Source organism: Sciurus carolinensis, chromosome 11 (genome assembly GCF_902686445.1).
Source record: "Sciurus carolinensis chromosome 11, mSciCar1.2, whole genome shotgun sequence".
Classification (NCBI taxonomy): domain Eukaryota; kingdom Metazoa; phylum Chordata; class Mammalia; order Rodentia; family Sciuridae; genus Sciurus; species Sciurus carolinensis.
This window is the reverse complement of record NC_062223.1, coordinates 13,342,171-13,361,976: the sequence shown is the minus strand read 5'-3', so window position 1 is coordinate 13,361,976 and position 19,806 is coordinate 13,342,171. Positions and strand designations below refer to the sequence as shown.

At 59.8% G+C, this 19,806-nt stretch overlaps 1 protein-coding gene across 5 annotated transcripts in view; it reads left to right on the top strand.

Moving 5' to 3' along the window:
* Positions 1–19,806, top strand: part of Dagla (diacylglycerol lipase alpha) — a 59,001-nt gene that overhangs the window by 25,123 nt on the left and 14,072 nt on the right. For 2 of the 5 annotated variants that reach the window (XM_047519169.1, XM_047519171.1), the window contains exons 2-8: positions 9,719–9,856; positions 10,229–10,440; positions 11,639–11,740; positions 12,146–12,284; positions 15,539–15,626; positions 17,565–17,699; positions 18,251–18,328. In XM_047519169.1, the coding sequence (XP_047375125.1) occupies positions 9,762–9,856; positions 10,229–10,440; positions 11,639–11,740; positions 12,146–12,284; positions 15,539–15,626; positions 17,565–17,699; positions 18,251–18,328 (849 nt within the window). In that variant the 5' untranslated portion in view covers positions 9,719–9,761. Of the gene's footprint in view, positions 1–711; positions 829–7,392; positions 7,414–9,557; positions 9,577–9,718; positions 9,857–10,228; positions 10,441–11,638; positions 11,741–12,145; positions 12,285–15,538; positions 15,627–17,564; positions 17,700–18,250; positions 18,329–19,806 lie in introns of those variants that run through there. The other 3 variants (XM_047519170.1, XM_047519173.1, XM_047519172.1) reach the window with 3 other exon arrangements.

Sequence of the window (19,806 nt, the reverse complement as noted above, 5' to 3'; positions counted from 1 at the left end):
TCCTGGAGGCCATAACGTGTACATGGTCTAGCTTTGTCATGCTGAGATAGACGGCAGAGGGAACCACAGGTCAGGACACAAGAGTAAACCTTGGCCTTGGGTCGGGGGTCAGTTCCTGTGGCCCCTTTTACCCTTCTGGCTCAAGCGAGGGGAGGAGATACGTGCCCTGGTCCCACCATCCCAGGCGTCTGGGTGGAGCCCCAAGGCGCTCTCTAAACGTCAAGGCAGAGGGCACCTGTGAGCTCCGTGCTGTGGCTTTCAGACATTTTGAAGCAGACTGTTCGGTTCTGCCACTGAGCGTGACAAGGAACTCCGACTCAGACAGCTAAACGCTACTCTGAATGCCACGGCTTCCAGGCCTCAGGAGGCCTGCTGTTGTGACCACCCCCCTTTTCGTGCCAGGCTGTCCAGAAACCCACCTCAAAGAGCAGAGATGCCCTCATTGGGCAGGAAAGGAAGGAGCACCAGAGAGGGGAGGGGACCAGGCCATGGCAGCAGCCACCGCCTCCATCTCCACGTCCCACCATGGCAGGAGAGTGGCTCTCCCTTCCACACCCAGAGCTCTGCAGCCCTCCCCTGGCAGGAGCTTGTGTTACCCAGTCACTTGATCCCCGCCTGCTTCTGAGATGGCCAGGGAATGGTTGATGGGAAACCCAATAGCCTGAGGGCCAGTCTGTGCCCTCGATGGCCGTGCGGTCCAGGGAGTGGCCCCTCGGAGGATCCGGTCCACACAGCCTCTCAAGTCGGGAGGCTTCCCCCAGCCTCTGAGCAGCATGCACCCAAGCAGGCCGGACCCTGAGGAGCTGCGGCAGGAGGCGGTGGCAGAGGGTATGCTGGCCCCGGGCGCTCCCAGAGGGGAGGTGTCAGGCTAGGTGTGCCCACTTAGCAGCTCATTAACAGACTCCTCGGCCCCAATCAAGTGGAAGGTGCTAATTCCTCCAGAGGTGACACCAGCTCCTGGGACTGACAGTCTCCTCTGGAGGAAGCCTGGGAAGCCGGAGCACCTGGGTGTGGCTGGAGCTGGTGAGCCGCCGGCAGGGGCCCTCGGGAAGCTGCTCCCAGCAGAGGGGAGGCAGGAGGTGGGCTGCAGGTGGGATCTGGGGGGCTTGAGCAGTCAACTGGGCCTTCGGGCACCGAGGAGAGCCTGGAGCTCAGACACGCGGAACACAGTTTCAGCGATGCTCTCGAGCCTTGTGGCCTTGGGTGGGAGTTCTGTGGCCCCAGCTGTCCCGTGGGGCACTGGCTCACTGGCTTGTGGATTCAAGAAGGCAGTTCCCAGGGAGCCTCCGTGTGGACCAGTGTGGCTCCTGGGAGGTGGGACTTGAGGCGAGGGCGAGGGCCTCGCTGTTTGGGAGGGTCCAGCGAGTGAGCCTGGCTCCAGGTTAGTGGCTTTTCCTGTGGCCCCTTCTGGCCATCTGGCTCAGGCCAGGGGAGGAGACCGCGAGGAGGAGTCCTGGGCGGAGAATGGGCAAGCTCCTGCCACACGGCAAGCGGCCCGGCTGTGAGCTGTGGTGAGCCATTAATAAACCAGAGTGGGCGTGGCCAGCGCTTCTGCCCTGGAGCTTTCTCAGCGTTTACTCTCCGTGACCCCCGTGAACTGATCCTTCATCATCTCATTTTGCAGATGAAGAAATGGAGGCTCAGAGAAGTGATGGTCACAGACAAATAGGAGTGGCCAAGCCAAGATTCCACTGCAGGGCTGCCCCACTCCAGCGGGCTGCTGCCTTCCCCCCAGTCTGTGCATTTGAGAGGGAGGGGTCTCGGGGAGCCGAGGGGATCTGAGAAGACGGGGGTGATCCAGAAAGGTCGCACCTGCCGTCTGCCTTCCCCACAGACAGCAGAGGAAGCAGCCCAGTGGCACCTGCTGTGCGCAGTGCCCATGACTAACCAGGGCAGCTGGGCTCTCTGGGCTGCTCCAGGTCACCTCTGCTCAGGGCACTGGAATAGGCACAGGACAAGGGCCTGTTTCTAATTTCAGGAAAACAAATGGTCTCCAAGGCAGAGTTCAGGAACAAACCTGGTCTGGCCAGCATTTGAGAGATCTGCTGCTGGAAGAGCCCTCAGCCTAGGACCAAGAGAGCCTGGCCATCCTCCTCCCCTGAGACCCCCAGAGGAGAGGGCAGGGGAGGGCCAGCAGTGGGAGGAGGGCCCAGCCTGGGTGCAAGGCCAGGGTCTTGCTACCCTCCTGGGCCCTCTCTCCTCAGCAGCCAGCCGCCCTTCCCGAAAAACCAGCAGGAAACAAAAGGCCCCAATTGATTCCCAGGGAGTTGGCTGGTGTCAGTGGCAAGGCCGGTGGCAGATGGCAAATTCTGCTTATTGTAGAGGACTGGAAAATAATTAGCGTGAGAACGAGAAGCTGGAGCCTTGGTGATAAATGGAGCCATGGTGAGGGCTTATGGGGAGGGACTCTGGGGCCTCAAGGCTGGCTCTGTGGCTCAGCAAGCTGAGTGGACTTAGATTAGTTAACTTCCCCAGGCCTCAGTTTCCTAATCCAGAAAATGGGGAGAAGAATGGCACTTTGTAGGGGCCTTGAAAGGATTAAAGAAGGAAATCTTTGCGAAACTGCTTGCTAAGCTATCAGGCACAGTATACATGCAACAGAGTTTTAAAAAGTAGACATGTAGTTGAATAATTTTTGGATCTATTTCTGGGTCCAGCCAGGTGGCCACAGGCATGGCCCCTAGTAGTTGGGGCCGTTCCAATTCCTGTCTTCCCTGAACGCTGTCCTGGCTGCCAGGCTGCTCTTTTTGGCGGGGGAGGGGTCCTCTGGCCAACACACGTTAATGCTGCAGAAAGAGCTCGGCTGTGGACCTGGTTTCCCAGCCTGGCGTGGCCCCTCCCTCCCTCAGCGCCTCGGTTTCCCATCTGTGACCTGAGCAACCCATGTCCATGGGGTAATGAGGACCCCTAAGTGGTGAAGGGCGCAGGAAGTGGTCATCCCAGTGGAAAGATGGGGCAATGCCTGTTAGTCTAAGCCGCGGGTGGCCGGAGGAGGGGACCGATGGCTGTGGCATCCACCCCTGCCCCGGTTGCACCAGGTGCGCTGTCTGGCCCCAGGGCCTGGGCATGTGAGGACCCATCTCGTGCTGAAATCCTGCCCCGGGCCGGGCAGGCTCCGCTCTGCCTTCTGCTCTGGCACAGCTGACGTGTGAAAAGCAACAGCTTTCAGGCCCCTAACTTGGGCTGCACATACCCGGGCACAGGCTGGTGGCGCACGCGGCCCCCGGCCCACACCTGCTCCCTCTCCGTTGCCTCCCGTGCCTCCTTCTCCCTTCCTGTGTGTTTGGAGGCCAGACCTTGGCTGCCCTGTGGGCTGCAGGCCTGGGAAGAGGAGGGGAGGCAGTGCAGCCCGGGGACCTCAGGAACATGTGGCTCCATTTCTCTGTGCCGGAACAAGGAACCCGACCAACAGGCAGAGAGGGTTGAAACCCAGCTCTGCTCCGTCCTCACAGTGGGCTCTCTGGAGAGTATTCCCTCTCTGAGTCTCGGTTTCTTCATCTGCAAAGATAGGGCGATGCCCCTAGAGCCCGATGAATCTGGACTACCATGACACGTGGAGTGTTGTGATGCTGTGCTTTCTCCTGGCACCTCTTCTGTGCACTCCCCTGGGCTCAGTTTTCCTCATCTGCAGAATGGGGCTGATACTCTTTTATGCAATGGTGTCATTGTGAATCTGGAGCCAAAGACCCAGGTTACTCTTTATGGTCCTTGAGACCCTGCCACCCAGTCCGTCAGATGATGTTTGAACCCAGCTCCTGTGCTCAGATGCCTGCAGTTAGTAGAATCCTGCCGGTCAGAAGCAGTGTGTATAGTCGGGCATAGTGGCGCATGCCTGTAATCTCAGGGACTCAGGAGGCTGAGGCAGGAGGATCGCAGGTTTGAGGCCAACCTGAGTAATTTAGCAAGACCCTAAGCAACTTAGACCCTGTCTCAAAATAAAAAAATAAAAAGGGCTGGAGCTATGGCTCAGGTAAAATGCCCCTGGGTGCAGGTGAAGCCAGGTGGCTGTGGAACTCGGCCTTGTGACCCTGAGCAAGTCACTTCACCTCATCTGTAAAACACAGTGCCTGCCTCATGGAGTTGTCAGGAGGGTTAGGAGTCTGTCTGTAATGGACTTTGTGGGCCAAGACATTGTGGGCGACTCGTAAAGGTTAGAAGAGGAGAAATAGCCGTCACGGTCCGCTGAGGTCTCCCCGGCCTGTCACTGGGACCCACCTGCAGTTGACTAAAGTGGTTCTGGTTACTGGTGCCGATCCCCTCTGCCTGCTCTCTGGTTTGAGCCTCCTGAGCCAGCACGGAGAGGTTAACCCGGCAGCACTGTGCAACCGCTGGAGTTCCACCAGGAACTTCCTCCTGGCCTGTCAGTGAGAAGGTGGCCCGTGGCTGACCTGCGCCGGCAGGGGTGGCACCTCTGAGCACAGTGCTCTGCTCCGGGGGCCACCGTGTGGCCCAGCCTCCCTCTGGAGATGCCCCTCAGCACTGGACAAGCTCTTGCACCGACAGACACGTGGAGAACCAGACTGTGGAGAGGGCAGAGCAGGTCAGGCACCGGCCCTCGGGAGGGTTCGGGCACCTCGCTATTGCTGGGCTCATTCACAGGGAATCCCATTGAATGGTTACCCCTTTTACTTTGGCCACCAGGAGATTCGGCATCTGGTGGTGGCTTTACCTGTGGCAACCACAAGGGCATGCACGTCTCCTGCCTGGGCACCGATCCCTCCCCCGCCACCCAGGAGGGCTAGACTCTTGGTCTCGGGGACTCCACTCTTGCTCCAGGACTGGAGGCCAGGGTGTGGCTACACTGGGCTCCGTCACCAGCCTCAGCAGGCAGGAGTGACACGGGGGAGCAGTGGAGGGGCTTTGGGCCCGCGGGTCTCCTCTCCAGTCTGCGCCTGGTTGGCACGTCCTGCAGGCTCGTCTTCAGTGAGCACAGGTGGTGTGCCGCTTTCTTAAGAGTTCTGTTATTCCTCAGGAGCAGGAGGGAGAGGGCCGCAGCTTCCGCTCCGTGGACGTCACTCTGCTAATGGCTGTGTCACCCAGGAGTGTGACCTGGGCGTGCTGTGAGGAAGGAGGGAGCGGGCTAGCTTGGGGACTCGGGGGCCATCTGGGCAGCACATGAGCAGGAAGCGCGGGGACCTGTGTCCCTCTAAGCCTGTTTCCTCCCCATTACGGGGCCGGAGGGACGTTCTGAGCCCCTGTCAACGCTCTTTCCTGCCTTCGCTGTGTGCTCCAGGTGGAGACAGGAGTGACCTGTGCCTCCTGCTCCTTGAAGGTACCAGAGCAGTGTCAGAGCCTCCGTCTCCACATCCTCAAATGGCAGTGACGATGGCAGAGGTGGCATTTGCTGAACGCTTCCCAGGTGGCAGTGCTGTCTCAGAGTGCCTCTTCACCCCTGATGCTGAGATGGCTCTTCTGGTCCCAGTTTTAGAAGCGAGGGGATGGAACGCAGAGGGCTTAAGTGACTTGTCCGAGATTATGCAGCCAGTGGGTGCCAGCACCAGGCCTCGGACGCAGCCTGTGCTCTTAATCTCCCCACCCCCGTGACACGAGAGTGGCATTGTCACCTTGCATCCTACTTCAGGGACCAAAGGCAGGCAGCCCAGGACGCAGCCCACGATGTCAGGCGTTCCCGTGGCCTTCTCCAACCTCCAGCCCATCCCTGGGTGCCTCGTGGGCTGGGGTGTCACATCACCCTGTCTCCTGTGGTCACTGCAGGCAAACAAGGTAGTCCCCTGACACCCACAGTCCCCGCGGAGGGCCGACCCTGCAGCCTCCTGCCCCGTGAGCACTACCTGCCAGCCGGGAGCCTGCTGCTGAGGGGCTCTTCCCCACGTGGGGCCTGAGGGCCAGGGAGCCACAGCAGCGCAGCTGTCCCGGTCAGGTGTCCTGCCTGTGCCTAGGACCTGTCACCAGCACCTGCCCAGACCCCAGCTTCCAGTCACAGATCACATGGCACGAGTCCCCAGGAGCCCGGAGGTGCCGCTGGTATGACCGCATCAGGAAGCGTGCGGGGTGTGCCAGACCTGTGCAGAGCCCTTAGGAATCCTCCCCCTTCCTTCTCACACGGCCTGAAGGGCTGTCCACTTCACAGACAAGCACCAAAGCCAAATATTTAAGAGAGGGCAAGGCCGGCGCCGTGGGGGTCCCTGGAGCTGTCAGGGAAGGCACTGGAGGCGGGAGGGAGGGCCATTTCCCCAGAGGGCTTGGGGTGAGGCTGGGTGGAGGCTGCCAAGGAGGGTTCTGATGGGAGGTGACATCTGGCCGGCCCAGAAAGATGAGCAGCATTTCGCTTGGAGGAAGGATTGGGGCAACCCCTCCAGCGAGGTGTCGGGACAGCAGCTGGCTGTGGGGGCTGTAGCAGTGTGACAGGTGGGGAGAGCCTCCTAGCCACCAGAAGGCAGGCCGTGCACTGCAGTCTGTGGCTGTATCCCTGACCACTGGGGAGTGTCCTCCTGCTCAGGGGTTAGGGAAACCTGGATTCAGAGAGGGCGAGGCCTGTGCCCAAGGTCACACAGCCTGCCAGCCACTGAGGTCCTTAGCCTGTCACCCGAGGGGCTTGGACTTGATCCTGCAGGCCATGGGGAGCCATGGAATGTTTTTAAAGTAGGGGACAGCATGCACTCTTTAAAAAGAATTTTGCATTTTTAGAAAGAGGAACTCCCAGAATGGCTAATATTTAACCCAGGGGTCTGAATCATCAGCAAGGAAATTGGGCCATGTGGGTGGGGGAGGAAAGAGGCCCTTTAGAGCTGCTGAAGTCATTCCATCCATGTGAGGGGGGCCTCTGGCACCCCATTACTGCCTGCCTGGGTTGGAGACCCAGCCTGCGGCATGAGGTGCCCCCAGCAGTGCCCCTGCTCCTTCCTGCTGGAGGGGGCGCTGTGCCTGCCCTAGAAGCCCCAGAGGTTAGGATAGGAAGGGGAGAGGCAGCGTCCCCCACCCGCCACACTGGGGTTGTTGAAGGCACCAACTGTGCCCCAGGGAAGGAGGAGGTGCTTTGTGGTGGCCCCAGACCAGGAAGCAGCCTCTGCCCTCCCCCTCCTGAGACATTTCCTCCCGATGAAATCACATCCCCAGCAGGGGAACAGGCCCCCATTGTGATGGGCCGGGGTCTCAAGAGAAAGGGTGCTTTTCAGGGCCTTCAAAATAGCAGTCCTGAGATTTACGAATCTTCATGGAGAGTGCCCCCTTGCAGCACAGCCCCCACCCCGGCCAGCCCATGACCTGCTGCTGACCAGCTGCAGAATCCTCTGGCCCTAGTCAGCCAGGGGTTCACACGCACTTCGTCCGCCTCCCCTGCCCCGGCTGCAGCCCCATCTGCTTTGGGACTCACCCCGCCCAGCTAGGGCTCTGCACACCTACCCAGTCCTCCCGCCAGAACCTTAGGAGGTAGGCATGACCAGCGTTTCACAGGTGAGGAAACTGAGGCACCACAAGCAGGTCACGAGGCTGGCGGGCATCTGAGCCCGCGACAGCTGCTCCTGGGCCTGGTTGCAGCCGCCATGCCTGGGATCGTGCAGTGGTGGGCTGGCCTGGGGCCAGCTGAAGGGCAGGGCGTGGGTACCCACCTCTAATGGGGCACCACTCAGGAGCCCTGCCACATGACCTGGGTGGGCTGGTACTAGCCGCAGGCTGATCACCCCCTGAGGGGGGACAGAGCCACTGTCCCTATCATTGCAGTGTCTGGACAGTCCTGTGGCCACCTCTGCAGGGCCTGGCACCAAGCTCTTCTCACTTTCCCGCCTGAGGGATGGGAGGGCACTGCAGGCAGAGCAGCGGCAGCTTGGGGGACTTCCCGGGTGGGTGATGAACGGTGGCTGTGGGCCCAAGGAGTGCCAGTCCTTCTGGGCCCCACCAGGTGAAGGGTGGGCGAGAGGAGGAGCGCCATCCAGGGGTCCACTGGATGACCAGGTTGCTGGCAGGGACAGGACAGGTGGCGGGCTGGATAGGCTGACCCTCACCTACCCCCCTCAGGGTGGCAGGGACTAGGGACAGCACTGTCCTCTCCCTCCTCCCACGTGGCCACTGGCACCTGTTGGGGCTGTGCTGGCCCCACTTCTCGGGTGCATTCCATTCTCCATTCATGCGAGGGGGGCTCAGGGTAGCCCCAACCCCGACCCCAGCCTCTCTCTGAGCCAACTACAGACCGGGGAGGGGTGATATCACCAGCTGTTGACGGCTCTGTTCTGCCCCTGCCTGGTTGCCCCCAGGTGCCCGGCTCTGTCCGCCCCATCATTTCAAACCCAAAGCCAGGGCTATCGGATGTGGTCACAGACGTGACTGCAGCCCTAGCCTCCCGCAGACCACAGCCCCTGGCCACCCACTCCTGCAGCGCCCTCCTCTGCTCCAGCCTTCTCCCTGCTTCCCGAATCTGTGCTCCACTCCTCCACTCCTCCTCAGGAGTGTGGGATGATGTCACTTCCTGAGGCGGGGAGGAGCAGGCACGACCCCGCAGGCTAGCCCGCCAGCCACCAGCCAGGCTGCTAACTTGCTGGCCAGAGCAACCCTGGAGCTACTGGAGGAAGGGGCTGCCCCAGGGAGAGGAGGCAGCGGGGCAGGACATGCCAGCCGGCCACCCAGCCCCACACCCACTAGCCCACCCTGAGGGCTGTGCCCATTGGCTGGGGAGGACATGGCTTCAGAGGACGTGGCTGCTTCCTTCCCAGGTGATGTTGGTCACCGATTCATGTTTTCCCCAGACCTGTCACCAGGGAGAGGAGGACCTGCTGCCCACCCCTGGACCAGGTGCCATGTAAGCCTCTGTGGGCCTGGGGGCAGCCACCTGCAGGAGGGTGCCCAGCCCCCGCAGCAGGTGCGCCTCAGTTCAGTGCAAGGCTGCCCGGGAGCTGCCCTGGGCGTCCGCCTGGACCAGCTTCCTGTCCACATAGCTGCCCTCCTTTCAGGCACTCTAAAGCGGGGGCAGCCCGGGTCCTGGCGCTCTCCAGAGCTTGCTCATGACTCCTTTGTTTCCAGCTACTTCATGGAGTTGGGCGCTGGGCAGAGGAGGCTTCGGGGCTCAGGTGGCATGGAGGTGGTGTTGCTCCTGTGGTGGGGCATGACTATGGCTGGGCACCCTGTTGGGTGGTGCCAAGCAAGTCAGAGCACTGTGCTGGAGGGCTTCACAAAGCAAGGGCCAAAGACCCCCCCATCACAGCCTTGCTAAGCACCAGCTGTGTGCTGGGCATCACCCTGCTGTGCATCAGTCCCAGCTGCTGCTCACAAGCCGTAGCCACCTTCCCCAAGGCCTGGGGCCTTCCCTTGCCCTGCTGGGCTTCATGCTAAGGGCAGCTTGTTCTTGGTGTCAGAAGCCACTGGCCTGGCCCCAGGGGCCATGTGTACTGGGCCAGGTATTTTTGTGGACAGGCAACAAGGAGTCTGGGGCCAAGGTTCCCATCAAGCCCCAGAAGGAGGAAAGGGGGATGAGCCCAGGTCTTAATGGAGCAGAACAGGGACTGTTGTGGCAAGTGCAAGCAGTGCCAGGCGAGGGGGACAGGAGACACCTCAGGTCAGGCGGCAGCCGTCTTCCTGCTGCTGAGGTCCTTTGCTGGCCCTGGAGGTTGATAAGGCAGGAGGCAGGTCAGCATTCCAGCAGCTGGGGATTGGGACTTGTGGCCAGTGCCAAGGTGTCCGTGCTCTGAGCACACCTGGGACTGGCCCAGTGGCCCAGGAATGTGGTGGCCCTGGGTGCTACGGCTTCAGGTCCTCTGCTGTCTTTCAGGAGGTGAACACCAGGCCCACTGAGCCTTCCAGAGCTGCCAGCCATGCCCGGGATCGTGGTGTTCCGGCGGCGCTGGTCTGTGGGCAGCGATGACCTCGTCCTGCCAGCCATCTTCCTCTTCCTCCTGCACACCACCTGGTGAGCCCCAGGGCTGGGGCTGCGGCCTGGGGTCGAGGGGAAAGGCTTGGAAGGAAGCCTTCCAGTCACACGTTCCTCCCTGCCTGGGCCCAGCCCTGACCCTGCCCTGCTGCCCGTTCTCAAGAGGAGGTGCCTGAAACATGGAGCCCCTAGGGCCAGACCCACGTGGCGCCAGGGCCCTCCTGACCACTGCTGTACCCAACGCCAGCACTGGGTGCAGTTGCCACCGCTGTCTCCCACTCTGCCCCTTGGAGGCGCCCGGTGCCAGGTGGATGTGGTCTTGTAGGGAGGCCCCTGCTGCCCCCTCCCTCCACTGCCAGGGACAGCTCAAGTGCAGGGCTACCTGGCCTCACTCGCTGGGTCGCCCTGCAGGTTCGTGATCCTGTCCGTGGTGCTCTTTGGCCTGGTGTACAACCCGCATGAGGCCTGTTCCCTGAACCTGGTGGACCACGGCCGCGGCTACCTGGGCATCCTGCTGAGCTGCATGATCGCCGAGATGGCCATCATCTGGCTGAGCATGCGTGGGGGCATCCTCTACACGGAGCCCCGCGACTCCATGCAGTACGTGCTCTACGTGCGCCTGGGTAAGGGCCGCCCACCTGGGGCCGGGGGCTGCCCCACACCTCCCTCCCAGCACCCTCCTTGGTCATTCAGCCAGTGTTTGTATGAGCCACTCTGTAAACCAGCACCAGAAACAGCAGTGAACCGAGACTTTGAGGACTGCATCTTGGGTGAGGGTACAGGCTGCCCTCAGATCTGTTTTGTAAATAAAGTTTTATTGGAACACGCCCATTTATTCATGATTGGACTGCTTTGGCAGAGCCGAGGGGTTGCTTCAGAGACTGTGGGAGTCTAAAGTCTAAAACATTTGCTCCCTGGCCATTTATGGACAAAATTTGCTGACCCCTATTTTAAACCATGAACATCTCTGCAAAGCGCATCTGCTTTGTGATCCTTCTCAGACAGACCCAGTCCTCCCCAGAAGGCCCCTGGGGACCATCTTGCCTCCTCTTCTGGGCCCGGGTTCCAGCCACTTCTCCTGCGACTTCCCGCTTCTCTCCTCTTATGTGTGTTCAGCTTTCCCCACGTTAACGCCTAGAGAAGAGCTGTTATTACCTCGTTTTATAAACGAGGACACTGGGACTCAGGAACGTTATGAGTTTCCTCAAGGTCACACAACTAGTCAGTATTGAAGTGTCAGACTTGAGCCCAGGCCGTGGCTCTAGGCTCTCAGCTGCCACGCTGCTGCCCTCCGCCAGCCTCCAGATCCCCTCCCGTTCCCCACCCCACGTGGGCCCTGCCGACAGTGTGCTGACAGCTGAGCCCTGGGGACTTGAGAGGCTGGGCCGCTGGGCTCCTCCCTCCTCCCTCCTCCCCACTCCAGTTCCAGAGACCTCTTGCTGGGAAATAGCAGTTTCCATGAAAAATGAGCAGTCACCTAATCCTCACGTGGACCCACCACATAGATGTTGTCACTCCCATTTTACAAACAATGACACGGAGGCTCAGAGGGATTAGGTAACTCACCTAAGAGAGGTTCTGATTGCCATAGCTCAGGCACATAATTCTGAGATCCTCAAGAACAGGAAGTGTCTTTTCATCGCCCACCTTTCCCATCACAGGGGCCTGAGGACAAATTCCAGGGGGCCAGTCAGGGACCAGGTGGTGGTGGGACAGCCTCTGCTGGGAGCCTGCTGCTGAGCTGGCCGGAGGCTCCAGCACTGGAGGGGCCAGGCTGGGATTCCTGGGCCCTCCCTCATCCGGGGCCTTCTCTCCGTCCAGCCATCCTGGTGATCGAGTTCATCTACGCCATCGTGGGCATCGTCTGGCTCGCTCAGTACTACACCTCCTGCAATGACCTCACTGCCAAGAACGTCACCCTGGGTATGTCAGGCATGAGCCGCAGAGGCCTGGCGGCCTGGGCTGGAGGGCAAGGACAGCTCAGGGCATGAGCCGCGGAGGCCCGGCCGCCTGGGCTGGAGGGCAAGGACAGCTTAGAGAGGAAGGAGCTCGGGCACCAGCAGGTTGACTGGGGGAGGTGGCTTCCTTCACCTTGTGTTTGGCCATCCCCAAGAGGCACCTCCCTGGAAGTCCACAGAGCTGCCTGCTCTGTGCCCAGGTGGGCCTCAGGATTGGGCTGGGGCAGGCTGGGAGTAGGGGCTTCTGAAGCTTGTCCTTGGGCCCTGGAGGCAGCTGAGGCTAGGGAGGCTCCAGTGCCCCTCTCTTCAGAGCTGATGTCCAGGGAGGTGTCCCCCAACATGTCCACCTTCCTGCTGCTGCCCCCCACAGGGATGGTCGTCTGCAACTGGGTGGTCATTCTCAGCGTCTGCATCACCGTCCTCTGTGTCTTTGATCCCACGGGCCGCACTTTCGTCAAACTGAGAGCCACCAAGAGGAGGCAGCGCAACCTGCGGACATACAACCTGCGGTCAGTTGGCTGGGTGGGCGGGCAGTCGTGCCCTAGCGGGCTTCACTGACCAAGGGCAGAGGTGAGGTTCCTGCTCTGCAAGAGGCTGCTGTGGGCCTCCTAGAGGGTATGACAGCCTCGTGTGAGCCATGGGCATTAGTAGAAAATTTAGCCTCTCCCTGCCTGTCACCTTGTGTTCAAGGTGGTAACAACAGGCCAGGTGCAGTGGCACACACCTGTAATCCCAGCAACTCAGGAGGCCGAGGCAGGAGGATCACAAGTTCAAGGCCAGCCTCAGCAATTTGGCAAGGCCCTAAGCAACTTAGCAAGACCCTATGTCAAAATAAAAAATAAAAAGGGCTGGGGATGTGGCCTCTGGGTCCAATCCCCAGCTCCGAAAAATAAATGAAGTGGGAACAACAGCTCCCGCCTTGTGGCAGTACTGAGACTTAAATGAGAGAATTTGTGCAAAGTGGCCAACGGTGCTCACACTGGTATGCTCGGCAGATGCCAGCTGTTGCTGTCATGGCCACGAGAACGGTGGCAGGAACAGGGGGAGACACCCGCAACTCAACCAGGCATTGCATGAAGTCAGTGTCACCCCATGCATAGCCACACATACCTCCTCATTATAGGATGGGGACACTGAGGCAGGGGAGGTCGTATGGCTGCGGTTGGACAGCAAGCAAATGGTGAGGCTGGGGCCTAGTGCAGAGGTTTGGCTTTGGAGTCCTCACTTAACCGCCAGGCAAGCTGCCTCTGTGCCTCAGGGGTTCGAGGAAGTTGATCAAGGAAGGTCTCCTGGTGGGGGTGCTTGACATGCCCATTTAAAGGCAAAGCTGTACCCTGCCAGAGGAAATGAGGGAGGGCATCCAGCAGGATCACATGATTCCTGTTCATTGACAGAAAAATAGAGGGGGGTTTCCAGGATGGGTCACAGTATCCCCAAAAAATCAAGCTTCCTCTGTGAGTTAGGCCCCGTGCACAGCTAGTCCATTTAACCCTTTGGTAACCCCATGAAATTTTGAGACCCATTCTACAGGTGAGGGCTCTAAGTTGCTTGTCCCAGGTCATGTTGGTGGAACATGGAGGTAGCCCTCCATCTGGAGCCCAGAGCAGATTAGGACCTCACCGAGGGAGCGGGCTCCCCAGGCCACCTGCCCAGCAGGACTCCTCCTCCCCCACCCCATGCCTCTACAGCGAGTCCCCTTCCACGTCAGCTCATCAGTTCATCTGCAGCCAGAGCCACACCCGTGCCCTCTCTGGCCACCTCCCAGCCCAAAATGTCAGGCCTTGGAGCCAAGGCCCCGGAGCCCATTTTCCTCAGAGTGCAGCTAGCTGCCACCGCCTGTCCCACTTAACTTGCTCGGAGCACAGGCCCCAACCTAACATGGTTTTGGGCTCCTTGTACCCTGGACGAGACTTCCCTTCCCGACTCTGGGTGATTGCCTGGGGAGCCCAGGGCAGCCAGTGCCTGTGCAGTGGGGGTTGGCGGTTGCTGTCATTTTAATTAGAAAGCTGTCCGTGGTTTCCTGGCCTCGCGGAGGGGAAGGAGGTGCCTTGGAGCCTGCAGGGCCTGGCCTCTCGTGGTTCCTCCAGTGCTCTGAGGGGCTCTGGAGGGTGGCCTGGGCCACAGGGCTCTGTGACAGCTGACTGGCCTCAACTCGTCTGCCCTCTGCTCTGAAATGCACAAACTGTTTTTCTAGGAAGGACATTTTTAAGCCAGCGGTGGGACCCACACGCTCCTGCTGCCCTACCCTGCTGGGTTATTTCAGTTTGGGGAATGCAGAAATATTTGTTTAAGTCCTCGGTCCTTTCCCTTTCTAGTGAAATCTGGTCAGGGTTGGGAGAGGGGATTATTCCAAGGAGCCTTGACTTTGGATTTTTGTAGGACTGTCTGCTCCCCTTCACATTAATGAGCTGCAGTGCAGAGGCTGCTGGGGTCTGTGAACTTTCCGTCCACACTTGGTATGTAAGTTGCTAGCTTGGTCCATAGCCTCACTGATGCACTGGACAGGGTCTGTCACCTTCTCATACACATTCCTAAGATGACCTGCCCCCTGGTGTTTATAAAGGGCATTACAGCAAGGTGTAGAAGCTACTTCTGTTTGATGAGAGGCCCAGCAGGAAATTCTTTTGAATTTTTGAAAACCCCATCAACTTAGAAACCATTAAAGAATGTGATGTCGTCCAACCCCTGGAGAGTGGAGATTGGTTTAGGATGCAAGGCTGCCAAAGTCCTTAAGGGTGGCAGGTCCCAGTTGACTCACACCCTTTCCTAACCTTCTGTAGCCCTAGAAGACCCTTTTCGCCCCTCCTTGTGGCCCACGACCTCGTGGAGCCAGGGTTGGGGAGTGGGGAGCAGACTGGCCATAGCGAAGGACCAAGAGGTCAAGGAGGGCCAGGCCGTTGCTCCTGGTGGCTGTTGAGTGCCTTGCGTGCATCCGAGTACCACCCTTGCTCCGCTCCTGCTTTCCCAGCTTTGGGCTTTTAAGGGACCAGCTCATGGCACAAAGCAAACCGGCTCTTGTCCCTCGGTTTGGAGGTGTACATTCTAGTGTTGGAGCCATTGTCTTCTTGTCAAAGCACACTGATTTCTGGGCACCCGGGATTGGAGGAGCCTCTGTGGTAACTGGCCCACTGCTCTGCCTTTGGCTGCAGACTCCTGGGTCCCTTGAGTCCCCATCCAGACAGACGCCTCAGGGCTGGAGCCAGGGTATGAACAGGCAGGGGCAGCCATGCAGGTGAGGTGCTAGGGCCAGCAGCCGGAGCCGGGGAGTGCAGAGCCTCGTTCAGCCAGACACTTCTGTGCGTACAGAGCACGCGAGTGTCTGGAATCCCTTAGAGGAAAAGTAAGCTGCCTCAGGTCTGTTCCAGCTCCTGGAACAAGAGGACAGCGTCTCAGCGTCCTCCTAGGCTCTTGCGTTTCGCCTTTGGACACCTTTGCTGCAGAGTGGCCTCCACTTTGGTTCCAGGCTCTGACTCCCAGGCCTGTGGTCAGTCTTCCAAAAGCCAGGGAGCATGACCTCCTGACCAACAGCTTGCCATCTGAGGCCAGCGGGAGCCCCCCAGGGAGGAACCTGACTGGCCATCAGCCAGGTCACTGGCCAGCCAGCTTTAACCAGGCCTGGGACCTCTTCTCCCCTCAGAACCGCCTTCTGGGGAGCCTTTGGTGGGGTCCTGGGAAAAGGCCACCCTGCTTCTATAACATCTGGGTCCCAGCTCTTCTGGTCCAGCCCTCTGACCTCACACATACCAACTCTTCCCTTCTGCAGGCACCGCTTGGAGGAGGGTCAGGCCACCAGCTGGTCTCGTCGGCTCAAAGTGTTCCTGTGCTGCACCCGTACGAAGGACTCCCAGTCAGTAAGTATCGGGAATCACTTCCCCAGGCGCACATCCTGCAAGACAGGCACCTTTGTCTCCTGTGGCAAACCGAGTGGGCGGGGCTGGCAGGAGGCGCAGGGTTTTGAGTGCAGGTGACAGCCTGCTTATGTGATGATCCGTTACTCTTCGCTGACGGAGCCCCCCGCCTGTAAAGCAGCCTTGGAACAGAGTTTAGTTTTGGAGATGAAATGCTCACCAGTCAGGCAACCTGAAGACAAAGAAAAGTAGCACGTCCTCCACAGAACGGATCTGGAGGGTCCAGCGCACCAGCTAGTGCTCAGTGCATTGCTAGGTGGCACACAGTCAGCCCTCACCAGCCAGAGCTCTGAGGGCCAGACTCAGAGTACCAAGTGCAGCAGGAGGAAGACAGGGCCAACTGTGGGTGGCCCTGCGGGGAGGGAGGCAGAGCCCTGCAGCACCAGGAGGGACCTTAGAGGTCTTCTAGCCCCACCCCTCATTTTGCAGATCAGACAGCTGAGGCCCAGAGAGGTGGAGTGACTTGCCCAGCATCCCACAGCTAGGTAGTAGCAGAGCCAGTGAGGTCAGGAGACCATTCCTCCCGAGGCAGACAGCACAGTGCCCTCCTCAGAAGCCACCGGGAAGCCTCGAGTGGCTCCTTCTCACCAGCAACGCTGGTGAAGCGTAGAGTGAGTAATCCAGTGGAAGAAAGCCCCTTAAGTTCCCGGGTGGGCGGGGAGTCCTCTGCGGGTCCTCCGGGGAGGTCTGAGGGGTCATGGTCAGGACTGGGGCTGTAGGCAGGCCATGTGAACCCCTGGCAGGTGTGGGCTGGGCCTGCCACCATGTGCAGTGCCCAGCCCCTCCCAGACCCTCTCTCAGACAGGGCTGTGGTTCCAGCCTGGTGGGAAGGCCTCACGTCACCAGGAGCCCTGAGCACGGGTGCTCAGACTCGCTGTCCAGGTGCAGTCTTGGGCTTGCAGGCCAAGTCTCGACTAGCTTCTGTGGTGTCCCTTAAAAACCCGAATTGGATACCAGCTTTTGAAAATCAGGGAAGTTTCTGTAAACTCCTGTACTTCCCAGTCTGGCCACTCAGGCCCTCCCTGACTGGTCAGCTGGAACTGAGCGGTGGCCGGTGCCATTTGGCCCCTGAGGCATTTTGATTGCAGTGCTTGGTTTTTTTCTCTTATGAACGTGAGACACTCCAGGATGAGGCAAGACCTGTTCCCCTGAATCGGTTCCCACCTTGGCCTCTCCTGACAGGTTAGGGACGATGCTTCAGGCTCCAGGGAAGCAAGATGCAGGGGAGACCCCAAGCCCACCAACCCACAGGACTCACCACTGTTCCTTGCCTCCTGCCCTGAGGCTCAGATGCAGGCTGTCCTCAGGTCAGGGGCATGGAGGAAGCCAGGGGGCCACCAACCCAGTGATCATACTCCTTGGGCACATTGTGGGGAGCCACAGAGCCGGTGACCCCTGGACAGCAGGGAGAGGAGCCCCAAGATCTAGGAGGTTCCACAAAACCCTCAGTGTCTCTTCCAGGGTCATAGCTTCCAGGTCAGAAGCAGCCAGGAATCATTCGGCTTTTCTGCTTGAGAGAAATTCCAGAGGAGAAGGAAGCCAGGGTCATCCAGGTGTGAGTCCTAGTATCTAGGGAGAGAGAGGAGGACGTGTCTCAGATGACACCTGTGTGTGGCAGACAGAGTGAGCCTCAGGACCTCCCACGGGAGGAAGGGCCCCAGAGGTGATGGAAGGGGCAGTGTTGTCCCACATCACTGCAGCCAGACCTGCAAGGGCCCAGGGCCCAGCTCAGGGCCCTCCGGGTCCCAGCTGCACAGGGCCACCTGGGACCAGGCTCCGCTGGTGCCACAGGGTGCATGGGCAAACCTGCCCTGAGCCTCACTCCTGGTCTCACGTCCTTCCGTCTCCCTGCCACTGTCCCCTGCTTCATGGACCTCGTAGGACGCCTACTCGGAAATCGCCTACCTCTTTGCTGAGTTTTTCCGGGACCTCGACATCGTGCCATCCGACATCATCGCTGGTCTGGTGCTGCTCCGGCAGAGGCAACGGGCCAAGCGCAACGCGGTGCTGGACGAGGTGAGCCCGCCTGCGGCCAGCCCCTCCTCCCTGAGGCCTGCTGCTGACTGCACGGCCGCCCCGCCTCGCAGGCCCTGGGGGTCACCTCTGCTGTGCACTGCCCTCCCCTTCCCCGGCGCAGGACGTCAGCCAGCCTCCGCACCACTGCTGCTCAGGTGGCTTCCTTTTCTGAGCCCAGTGCGGCTTCTTCTTCCAGGCTCTAATCCCAGGGCCCCAGTGCCTGACTCCAGCGGGTGCTCCAGCCTTCTGCTTTGTCCCTGTGTCCCACTCCCCTGTCCCTGCCAACATACCAGTTCAGGTCTCTCACATCTGTACAAAATCCTTCTCTGCTCGTGTGGGTCAGGAAGGTCCCCCAGGGGTTTAATACCTTGGGCAGGAAGGAGCAGCTAGAAATACAGAGAAACTTCTCATTTTGGAGCACTGGCTGGGTCTTGGAAGAGCTAGAAGCCACCTGCTCCTTCGGGCCTCTCAGGCCTTAGGGAAGCAGGCAGAGCCCTGGGGACTGAGCCTGGGGATGGGCCACCGCCCACCTTCACATGCCTGTTTTACAGGCAAACAATGACATCTTGGCCTTCCTGTCTGGGATGCCAGTGACCAGAAACACCAAGTACCTCGACCTCAAGAACTCGGTGAGTCATCCCCCACCCCCGTTCTCGCCTGTGCTGGAATCTCGGTGTGGGCCACACTGCTCCCGACCAGGTCCTACTCAGCCCTGCAGGGTGACGCCTCTCAGGTCACACCCCCAAGAGCCCCACGCCATGCTGCTCTACAAGCAAAACCCCGAATCCCTTAGCCCAGCTCCGGGACGTTTGGCCCTGGCCTCTTGAGATGGCAAACCACCTCCCAGGGGCGAGCTATGACATTATTGCTGCCACTGCTGTCATAAAAGGCACTGGGGCATAGCACTGTGGTTTCCAAGACTTTTAGTAATAGAGCCTTTTCCTAAGTGCCTTTAGTGGAGTCCAGCAGGTTATAGGAGAAGGTGGTGCCACCCTGTGGTGGCAGAACCCTGGCCTAGCCACTGTGCAGCTGAGGCTAAAACCACAGCGGGCCGCCCTGCCCCAGGAAGCACACGGATATGGGTGCGCCTCTACTCAACTGCTTGTCGCTGTGACCTCGAGCAAGTCCCTTGTCCCTCTGAGCCTGTCCCTGTAGCTCTAAAATGGTCCTGGGCACACGTTCCTCCCAGAGCTGTGGGAAGAGGAGCTGTCCTTAGTCCAGTCCCAGCACCATGCCGCGAATGAAGCGCCAGTTAGGACGCAGCCCAAGAGCATCAGCCCTGGGATATCTCCGTCCTTTAGAAGAGCCCCAGGGTGGGGCTGCGGGCGCAGCTCTGTGGCAGAGTGCTTCCTGGCGTGCACGAGGCCCTGAGTTCAACCCCAGCTCCACACACACGTGCCCCTGCTCCTCAAAGTGGCATTCGTAGCTTCTCAAAGCAGCCAGGTCTGCAGCAGAACCTGACTCTGCTTTCCAGGGAGACAGGCTCCTACCAGCCCTGGGTGGTGGGGCAGGGCCGGCAGAGGGGCCTGGCTCCCACCTGCCTGTGGCGGAGGCTGCCAGCTCCCCGCCCGCTGGCAGGGCATGCTGAAGGTTGAGTAACTGCCTCTCCAGCTCACCGGCTCATTCCTGGAGAGCAGACAGAGGATGCGGACGCTTTCCCCCCTCTGGGCCCTGATTAAGGCACTACCTGTTCCACTTCACAAGATGACTAATCACCCTCCTTACCTTTTACAAGAGAAATAATTCCCTCTAAGTGCCGCAGTCCTCCGCTGGAGGCTTCGCTGGGACACCTCTGTGCCTGCCTCCCTCTAGCCCTGGGTGCTGGTAACAACCACCCACAGCAGCCACTGGGCCTCAGACCTGTGGGGTTTTAAACTGGCGCCTTTCTTCAGAGTGATCCCAATCTCCTCCAGACAGCCCTCCCTCAGCCTGAGCCTGGGACTCCATGAGTCAGGCATACCTAGTACCTGAGGGCCAGAGAGATTTGGTGACTTCCTGCCCAGGGAGGCCCACCTGCTGCCTATAGCCGGAATGCCAGACGGGTCTTGGAGGTCCCAGGGCCTTTCAGGGTTAAATTCAGCCAGGGCCTGATGACTGAGGTGGGTGA